This window comes from Lathyrus oleraceus, chromosome 4 (assembly GCF_024323335.1).
Source record: "Lathyrus oleraceus cultivar Zhongwan6 chromosome 4, CAAS_Psat_ZW6_1.0, whole genome shotgun sequence".
NCBI classification, from domain to species: Eukaryota; Viridiplantae; Streptophyta; class Magnoliopsida; order Fabales; family Fabaceae; genus Lathyrus; species Lathyrus oleraceus.
Window position 1 is genome coordinate 296536713 of NC_066582.1, and position 10214 is coordinate 296546926.

The 10214-nt window shown below is 36.4% G+C and overlaps 1 protein-coding gene across 1 annotated transcript; it reads right to left on the minus strand.

The window, feature by feature from the left end:
* Window positions 1-610: 610 nt before the first annotated feature.
* LOC127075210 (AMP deaminase) lies at window positions 611-9659 on the minus strand. Its single transcript, XM_051016701.1, has 19 exons — window positions 9031-9659; window positions 8768-8949; window positions 8035-8230; window positions 7618-7775; window positions 7417-7468; window positions 7177-7304; window positions 6911-7090; window positions 6761-6828; window positions 6508-6650; window positions 6323-6384; window positions 6130-6243; window positions 3415-3555; window positions 2377-2529; window positions 2064-2117; window positions 1876-1986; window positions 1490-1663; window positions 1304-1384; window positions 1097-1195; window positions 611-982 (listed from the first exon to the last, which is right to left on the minus strand). Exons 1-19 carry the CDS (start codon window positions 9491-9493, stop codon window positions 914-916), a joined length of 2628 nt encoding a protein of 875 aa, XP_050872658.1. The 5' UTR covers window positions 9494-9659; the 3' UTR covers window positions 611-913.
* Between the last annotated feature and the right edge of the window lie 555 nt (window positions 9660-10214).

The following is a 10214-nucleotide window of genomic DNA, read 5'->3' on the forward strand; positions in this document are numbered from 1 at the left end:
CTTTACAAAAACACCAAAAAAAAACAAATAATATCATAAAATTATCATGTTCAACTATGTTTCTTTCAAAATGTCATACAGTTTTTAGACTGAATAAAAATTATTCTACAATGATCTAAAATAAACAAATAAGAGCATCCTTCTTTTAAAATACTCGTGTTTTTGCTACTATTAGAAAACACAACTCTTCTATTAATACCAACAAACAACAACAAAAATTTAAGATAATAACTACTCCCTCCATCTCATTAAAAATGTCTCATTTACACTTTTTTTCTATCTCAAAATAATTATCCTTTTACAATATCAATACAATATTTATTATTACTTTTTCACTATCATAACTCTATTTATTAACTTTTACTTTATTCAACCACTCTTTTAATTAAAATTAATAGGGATGTTCTAATAAATGGTATTAGTTTTATTATCAAAACCAATACATCCAATCATTTTCTTAAGAACCCTGAATTGTTCAACTAAGACATTTTTTATGAAACGGAGAAAATACTGATTACTTCTAATAAATAGCTTAGAAGTATTCATTCGGCCTGTCGAGTAATAGTATGAGTGCTGATACCGGTGCTTATCATTGTTCTAAACCCCCGACTTAACTTAAAGAAATAATAGCTTGTTATCATTGGCTTGTTAATTGTTCTAAACCCCTGACTTAACTTTAAGAAATAATAGCTTGTTATCATTGGCTTGTTAATTGTTCTAAACCCCTGACTTAACTTTAAGAAATAATAGCTTGTTATCATTGGCTTGTTAATTGTTCTAAACCCCTGACTTAACTTAAAGAAATAATAGCTTGTCACTGCCAAAACTGCTGCTCATCAAAAGATAACTGACTAAAACACTGATGTAAGCGTCTAATATCATAGGGTGAATGGTGAGTTTCATTTGGCTGGCTTTATGGATCTACATCTTCAGGAAAGGTGGCTTGACCAGCGTAAATATATTGCATTTCATCCTTCCATGTCTGCATAAGCAACAATAAATCTTAATCACGAAAGAACATAAGAATGGTAATCATTAAGGAATAACTAAACCAAACAGCACAGATAAAATAAGAAGTTTGTGTCAAACTTTCAACCTCATATCGGAAAGAGATCCTCAAACTGGGAACATTTGTCTTGTGAATGTCATTTCCTTCAGAACCTCTCAAGAAATATTTATCCCCTAGCCAGTGTAACTGAAAGAAAAAAAATTATGCATATCAATTGACAATCAATAATTTGTATTTAGTATAAATACAGTTATGCAAAAGCGAGAAATTCCTACATTCTTCTCAATTAATTACCTTGGCTTCATGTGAAAATCCAGATTGGTAAACAGAATTTCTAGCTATCTCACACAGGTCACAAGCAGAGAGCTTCCATACCTGCAATGCACATTTTAGTAAGATATATATGATCCCAGGGAAAGTTAACCGAATATTTGACCACCCTTTAAACAAGCAGACTAAGAACTAGGCAGATAACCCAACCTTTGCTGCAACACTATATTCTTCTAACAATGGCTCTTTTGTCAAATGAATTTGCAAAGGATCATCGGTAGATAGAGAGACATTCAGCCCTCGCTGGAAAAACATGGGCAAAGGATTGCGGTGATAGTCCAAGAAAAGGGAATTATTGCTAAGCGGCGACATAGCTAATCCAATCTAAAGAGAACATAAATGGTATTAATATATAATATAATCAATCATGCATCAAAACACAATTATATAATTTAAAGAATTGGGAAATAAATTCTTTCTACTTTAATTTCCTACTACAATGAATCAAACTCAGAATGCAGCAAGATCTGAAATATTTGAAAGATTTAAAGTTAAAACTAAGTTGACCAACTGAATATTACTGTCTGAGAGCCAACCTGCGCAAGGTAATATAAATATTGCAAAACAGGAGTCTTCCGTAGATTTATGCCATGAGAAATGTTATGGCATAGGAGGAAGGCAGCAGCCAAATGATCACTATCGCCTGCCTGAATGAGTAAATCAATATTAGCGTCTTAATAAATATACATGATTAAACCATACCAGTTAGGGTGCAGAAAAAAACCTCTCCACAATGAGGCCGCAACTTTATTATCGTCATTCCTTTAGATTCACGAAGCTGAAACCAACCGACAGTAAGATATTAATTTTATGAGTTGATAACCAAAAGTTCCTTTTGTGAGTTTAGCATTGCCCCCATCTTTTCTTATTTTCACTGCTGTGCTTGAGGGACTCAACCCCAGCCCACAGACACACACACACACAAAAGAGGCATAATTGACCTTGAAATTGAAAGAGAAAAAAGAGAAGTGAAAGCAATGGTCAAATGTTAAAGGCCTAGAGCTCTATAAAGAGATGAATGGGTGAATAACATAAACCTTGTTGAGTGTGTACAAGTTTGCATAGCAGTAATATAGGTAATAAGAGTATGCTGGATTGAATTCGTTGGTCCACTCAGATGGAGTAGGCATGTGCTTAGTTGGACGCCTTTCAGGTTTGCTTTCGTCGTCTACAAGATCAAATCCAACCACCTGTATGTAGAATAAGCTCAAAAGTATTACACCTAGTACATCAACAAATGAAAGAAACTCTATAACGGACAGACGGCGTAATTGCCACCTCTGTTCATGAATTTACAACCAGCAACAAAATATAGAGAAACAGAAACGGGCCATTCAACGTCAATTAATATGTTTAATAATCAAGTAACAACAAAGTTCACATATTCATACTTCATTGAGTAGTTTTCTATTGTGGCAGTGGTGTGCAGCAGCCAATCTAATAAATGCAATAACGGGATAGAGCATAACAAGATGACTGCAATTCCAAAATTTTGCACGTAATCTGCGTTGGAGGTAATCTTATTTAAGACATTGGAGACTAAATGTTGGCACCTCTCCAGTCAGGATTCGAACCTTTACTAACTACTATGTAGCATAACATCTTCTACAAGACCCAGCCATAATAGGTAAAAATTATATATACCAAAACTGTAATAGTAATCTGGGATTTTCCCAGCAAAAACAAATCAGTGTTTCAAAAACACAATCCGCCCCGCGTCCTGTGACCCGCGAACAGACACAGAACGGCCGGGACCTTAATACACACCGCACCAAACCTCACCGCCGCAGCCAGTCACTGAGCCTCCATGCCTAGGCTCGCATAAACTACCTCTATTGATTACCTAGATACCAACTAAAAAAAAGTATCTGCATGTTTTAATCGGCTAGTTTAGGCATTTACTCCATCATACTTTTTCTGTAAAATTCTTGTAACTATTTCTTGTCCCCGATAAACAAATTTTTTGGATCAGCAACTGACTGTTACCATGCTGCATATGGAAAACTATGCAACAGAATATAGAAGCATACAGAGTAGAGGTATGCACAAGAACATAAAATTACAGATTGACAAACCTGCATCAAAAACAAGTGTAATTGAGGATGAGAATTTGGATCTACAGTGGCTTCAAAAAGAGGAATGAAGACATTATCCAGAATATTCTGAAAGGAGGTAACAATTCCCATACTCCTGTAGATATTATATAGCCGTGGTAACTGTGCCAAGGAAAAGAGAGAGAAAAAACAGAGTCAATGAACCAAATGATAATTCCAAAAGACTAGAGAAAGCAGCACCACAAAAAATCTCAACATAACATTATATCTAATACATCAGGCGTTAGTAAAACTTCTATGAATGGTTATGCTCATGATACTATCCAAAATCTTGACTTAAGTTTCTTGTGGAATAAGTTTTTGTAGTTTATGTCCCCATTATCTATGTAAGAATCTATATCATCCATTGTAAGGATAGAAGATAAAGGAAAATCAGATTAACCCAACTAGTAAGAGGAAGTTAGTTACAGAGTTACCAATCGCGGCCCTCAAGGCGCGATCCCGGGCGGTCCGGCCGGAGCGGCCACCCACCGAGTGAGAAGACGGGAGCGTTGCGGCATTTGAAAACACGGGCGACTTTGGTGCAAATGCGGGTCGCTCCCGGGGCAGAGTGGTTTCGCCCGTTTTTTTTTTCATTTTTTATTCGTTACTATTTTGCCCTTACTTTTAAAAATTTTAAAACTCTTTTTTTTCCTCTCGTATATGTTTACGTTCCAGACTCAAGTTTTCTTTCCTGCCCTAACGTTCTTACTTCTTTCCTTCTTCACTTCACTGCCTCAACCCTAACACGCTCACTTCTTCTTCAGGTAAGTTCTTATGAAGATGAAGAAGATGAAGAAATATTTTGAGGAAGATGAAGGAATATTTTAAGATGTGATGTTTTGAATCTTCTACTATATGTTTTGAATTTTCTATAATGTTTTGAATCTTGATTAAGCATTGTTCTTTGACATTGGATTTTATAAATCTTGAGTGTTGTGTTATTTGTTTAGTTTTACACTAAGTATATGACATATGTTTTATAGATAATTATATAATTATTAGTATAAAAACTTATCCCGCTATCCCACTTTTCGGGTCGGCCGCTCCGCTCCGCTATCCGCTATTAATAACTCTGGTTAGTTATATAAATAAATAGGGGATGTAAGGTTAAGGATGTCATTGTATACATTTGATGGGTGTATGGATGTTAGAGTAATCCTTTATAAAGGGAAAACCTTTGAAGGGGAGACATCTCTTCTATTCTCACATGGTTCTATCTTTTCATTCCAACATCCACCATCCGCATGCAACTTTCTGGGAACGGGGATGCTGTGTTAGTCCTTAACCTAAATATTCTACTCGACATTACATGCCACTGCTCAAGCCATGGAGCAGGTAGACAAGGAAGAAATATGAGCAATCAGGTAATGATGCTGCTGACAAGATGTCACATTTCCCTAATGCCAACAACCAGTGTACTAAAAAAAGTTGCATAAAAAGCACATCAAGTGAAATACCCATCAAAAAAGGATAGAAAATTTTATAAGGAAAAAAAAAGTAATAGATATAAGAAGGCAAAAGATGAACAACAATGATAGTATTATTAACAATAATGATATGGTGTGGCCAATGCAGTTAAAAATCATTTATTCTAGTAATTGCAATAGGCTTACTGTATATTTCTGGACAAGGTAACAATACTCGTCATGAGTCCCAGTTAATCCATTAATTTGGAGGAAAATAAAAATAGGAAAAGATTCACTTTTCGTAAGATGGACTCTATGGTGAATGTTAGAAACTATATCAAATTAGAAGTTTTATGGATGAATTTCCTGAGGGTGTCTATGGGACTATTTTCGTTCTGTAGCATTGTCCATTGCGATTTCAGGCTGAGGACCAACTCAAGCAGTAAAATCCGATAAAACTTCAATAGTAAAATAATGGTTAGTGTCATAATGGTTAGTGTAATAGCTGAAACAAAATTTACCATGAACTCATAAGAAGCCTGTGTTAACAGAACAAATCTCGGTGAAAATATCAAACCATTGAAGAGAGTCAGATTCGAGGATGCATAAGTACACGTGATATAGCATTTAAAGAAAATCAAGGTATGTGTACCATAGTCAATAAAAAATTTATATATAATATGAGAGCTAAGTTGTTCATTTCACAAAAGCTCTTGAATGAAGACATTTTGGCAAAAAGTTAGGCATTCTGATTCTAAGGTTTTTGGGGTTGGGAATTTAAACTTAAACAAGAAGATGCCAAGAGAGAAATATAAGAGGCGGTCTGGCATGTCTATGTAAGTTATCTCAATATTAAAATGTCACATGTGCTTTTTTTAATGGAGCTTGTTAAAAAGACTAACAGTGCAAACATAATGTAACATAAATGACCAATTGGAAAAAAATAAAACTTGAAGGACCAGCCCAGGAAAAAGGTGAAACTTAAAGGACTGCATGAAAATATAAGATAGCCACAAATTTTTCTTGCTACGGAATAATGTGAAAAAAATGGAGTACCGTACGGGTACCAGGTAAGTACGCGTACCAGTACGGTATTCCATCGTTTTACAAGTAGCCATGCTTCAGAGAACAGATCTAACACATAAGACAAACAAAACAAAAGTGGACAGAATTTATCATTGAGGCCGCGATGGGTTACTACCAAGGCCCATTGACTAATCATCAAACCAAGCATGAGAGAGAAAGAGAGAGATATGCTGCAAGAATAGCAGACTGAACAGCACACTACCTGGATTAGCCATACGGCATTCTTACTATAAAGAGCATTGTTAACAAACCAACTTGCCAGCTGATCCCACTCACTCTGTTTTCTTCCATAAACAGAGATCCTGTACTCGGCCATCTGAAAAATTTATGTTCTAACATAAATACAGAGATAAAATTATCAGGGGGGAAGCAAGTTAGATCACTGAAAATTTTACCTGATATTTACTCGCTTCAAGATCTAACAAAACTTGCTTTGTAACTTCAGCCAGAAACCTTCCTGCAATATGGTAGTTTTAAGCTATTATGAAATCAAAAAGCATCAACTATCACTTCTAAAAATCATTTGGAATATCTAAACTTTATCCACTTGAATAAGTATCATTCTCATTTCCAAACTAACCCTGGATAAGATTATCCTGCTTTAAAAATATCTCTCTAAGTCTACTCTGTCCACAAGGGTTATACTTTAGGTTGAATTTGTCAAATCTATGAAATGTGCTCTTATCTGCATGGACATCCAACAAATCCACATTCAGATCATATCTGCATCATAATTTTTACTAATTAGAAACACGCAAACATGCAAGCCCATAAATATATAATATTCTCATTTTTCAAGAAGTTAAATGAAAACATCAGAGGACAATGCATACCCAGTCAAATCCAAACTCTCAAACACCTCCTTAAGCGTCATATACTTTCCATCTCTAAATATAACAACCTGAACACATAAGTTAATACTGATAGAAAAATAAACAAAAGCTATAAATCTAAAAATACAAGAGCAAAGAGAAGATTTTCACCTCATCAGGTTCTTTTCTTAATTTTGACTTGATGAAGCGAAGGAGATGCTTCTGATTCATGCATGCAGAATGATGAATATGAGTATCAACTTTTCGGATATTGTAGAAATCTCGGTGTGGAGCACTTTTCTGGGCAACAAACTCCCTATCTGCATTCAGTAACAGATGAAGGCGGAATTTCTGTATAATGATCAGATGCATGTTATAAACAAATGCCACAGGAAAGCATAAAGAAACCATGTATAAAGAAGGTTGTGAAAACACACTTCCTCAAGAAATCGTAGCCTGTGGTAGCATGCAGAGCGAACATTCCCAATAGACATAACTTTAAGAATGTAATCCATATCAGTAAAAAAATTCGTTGCGCTTGCAACAGGGAATAGCTCTTCCGTGTCTGCACACATTTTCATATAAAGCTCAGTTCTCTGATCCTCGGGAAACTACATAATGAAAACTAGATAACTGAGAAATAATCATCACATTGTCATATTACACTCTGTGCTCACCAGTTCGACTTGCATAAACACGTACAACTCCATCTTCCATCCTAAAGTGGTGCTGTTTGCAATGCCAACAAGTCAGTAAGTCATAACATTATAAGAAAAACACTTCGAAACAAAAATGTATGTTAATAACTAAAGATGATCCCGCGTGTATCATAAAATATCTGAGTGACAGATCAAATGATGGACAAGCAACAAACATACTCCTGTTGCTTCGACTGGTTCAAAGTGAAATGGATCAGACTTAGTTTCGATAGGTTCAGCCTTCCATGGAACATTTTCCTTGTATACATATGTCTTACGCAAATCTAAGCATTCTCGCATCATCTTGCAAACTTCCTCCTCTTCAATATTCAATGGCTCTGAACAAGACAATGATGCATTTAATACTGGTTCTTTCATTTTTTCAATATATATTATAAAAGCAAAACGGTAAAAAAACATAATCATAGTGTTTTCTATCGTGAGCATAAAAACTGGGATCAAACAGAGTCCAAATAGAATAGCAAATGGAGGATAGGAAAAGGAGGGTACATGCAGGGATAATTCTAAAAGTGTTTAGCACACAAGTATTTATAAACAAAAAGAAGAATAACAGATAATGATATAAATTGAAAGTACCAAGTGCTGCGCTTCTTGCAGACAAGACATTATTGACAAACACAAGGTCATTCCCAGCTGCACGTGCTGCAGTTGAATCTTTCGTTCCACCATTCATATCTGCACCAGCTCCTGCTTCTTTCGAAACTTCTCCAAAAATCTGATTTTTTGCACAATTCACATCATCAGCTCTGAAAGGAATAGTTGGATTAAGTCCCTGCAATGCAACAACACCACGATCCACTTTAAAGGCAAGTATAGAAATAACTGTATAATGAATTATGAAAATGCCACCACAAAGCAAGGATAAGAACTCCAAAGGAAAAAGATTGGTTATCATGCACCAAACAACACCAATACTATCTCTAAATTACCAAATTAAAAAAGCTTCATCTCAAGAATATAGCCTTTGAATTGTGAAATATCCAAGGATAATTATAGAGACTAAGAACTTAGTAAACCCTAAAAAATAACATGACATTGTAGCAAAACAATCAGGCCTAACTAAACTTACCGAAAACACACGAAAACACGTGTAGGATCCGCTCATGTGTAATTCAAAAGGAGAGAAAAATCACATATGAGATGTTTAAACCGATAGAATTTGAACGGTTCGAGCTCACACTTTATTCTCTCATACGAAAATCACACGAGAGGATCCATTCTCAAAAATGATTAACAACAAACTATAGTTTAGCTGACAAAGCTTTAAATAGCATAAGTATCCCAACAAACAATAAATCATAATCCTCACATAAGAATTTGAAGAATCTCTAGTCACAGGGTAGAAAGGAAGGTGACTATCATCACCAAGCTGTGTTCCATCGTCATCAGAATCCTCAGCACTTTCAAACGCATTGCGTCCGGGTGATATCGGAGTCTTAATTCTACCAACAGAACCTATCCTCTTATAAGAACTCGAAATCTGAGCACTATCTGCAACCAAAACCAAAACACATAAATCACAGTTTAATCCAAACGAAAAAATAAAAATACTTAGGTTTTTCAAATTCTCACCATGCTTCGAGCTCATTCGAAGAGACGGAAGCCCAATCGGAACAGAGTTAAGATTATCATGAGACGACGAACGGTTCGTAGGATGATCACGGAACCATTCGGTTGCAGAAACAACGTCCGGCATGGAAGACGAAACTCTATAGTTTCGAAGCAAGTTCATGCTGTTCTCATCTACGGACCTCGACAGCGTTCCGTGATAGTTTCTCGAATCGGTAACCGTTTCCATTTCCTCTCCGTCTAACTCGCTCAGATCATCGTCGTAGTTCTCTTCTTCGTCGGAGGAAGCTTCTTCGGTGTTGGAAACAGGCGGTGCGCGGCGGATTTCGAGGATACGGTGGAGGACATGGTCGACGGTACGGCGGTGGATGTAAAAGGCGGAAATGGCCATGAAAGAGGCTCCGAGCAACGCGGCCATGGCGAGGTGGAGAGATTGTGGCAGTGATGTGGAAGATGAAGGATCCATTGGAGAATGAGATTGATGATGCTTTGAGTTCTGAACTTTAGGTTGAGCTCGCTATGTGTTTGTGTGAGTGTCTCAGTGACTCACACTTCCATTGAGTGATGAACTATGAAAGGGAGTTTTTAATACGCGCAGGTTCGGCCTAGTGGAATTCGTTAAATAAATCCGTGAGGAAGTTTACGTGGCAAAGTTGCTTCTGGCTTTATATGTTCATTGGTCCACAAATGGAAATCAGCTTTTTCTAACCTATACAAGCCTATTAAGTGGTGCAATGTGGACAAGTTTAATTTACCACTGAATTTTGAAAATGATATTCCTTTCATACTATATTTTTCCATTTTCCTTCCACCTACATGACACGAGTGTCGTAAAACGGATTCAGACGAAAGACATCATGTTTATCAGAGATTTCACTATTTTAGGTCTAGAAGAAGGCTTCGAACCAGGATCGCGATAGGCGTTCGTGTTCGACGGTACTTCCAATGTCCGTGGTCATGGAATAGGCATTGTTATTACTTTTTCAATCGGCTTCCACCTTTCGTTTACCGCTAGATTATGTTTTGACTGCACCAACGATATGGCAGAATATGAGGCATGTATCTATGGTATCGAGGCGGTCATCGACTTAAGGATCAAGATCCTTGAGGTGTATGGAGATTCAACTCTGGTAATCAGTGAGGTAAAAGGTGATTGGGAAACCCGGGATAGCAAGTTGATACCTTAT

What these genes read in the sequence shown, in the direction of transcription:
- LOC127075210 (XM_051016701.1), bottom strand. Translation starts at nt 9,493, where the DNA reads ATGGATCCTTCATCTTCCACATCACTGCCACAATCTCTCCACCTCGCC. An exon ending in TGCAAGAAGCGCAGCACTTG is followed by an intron (nt 7,776 to 8,034) that starts GTACTTTCAATT and finishes TGTCTTGTTCAG; the next exon opens with AGCCATTGAATATTGAAGAG. An exon ending in TAAGAAAAGAACCTGATGAG is followed by an intron (nt 6,829 to 6,910) that starts GTGAAAATCTTC and finishes TTATGTGTTCAG; the next exon opens with GTTGTTATATTTAGAGATGG.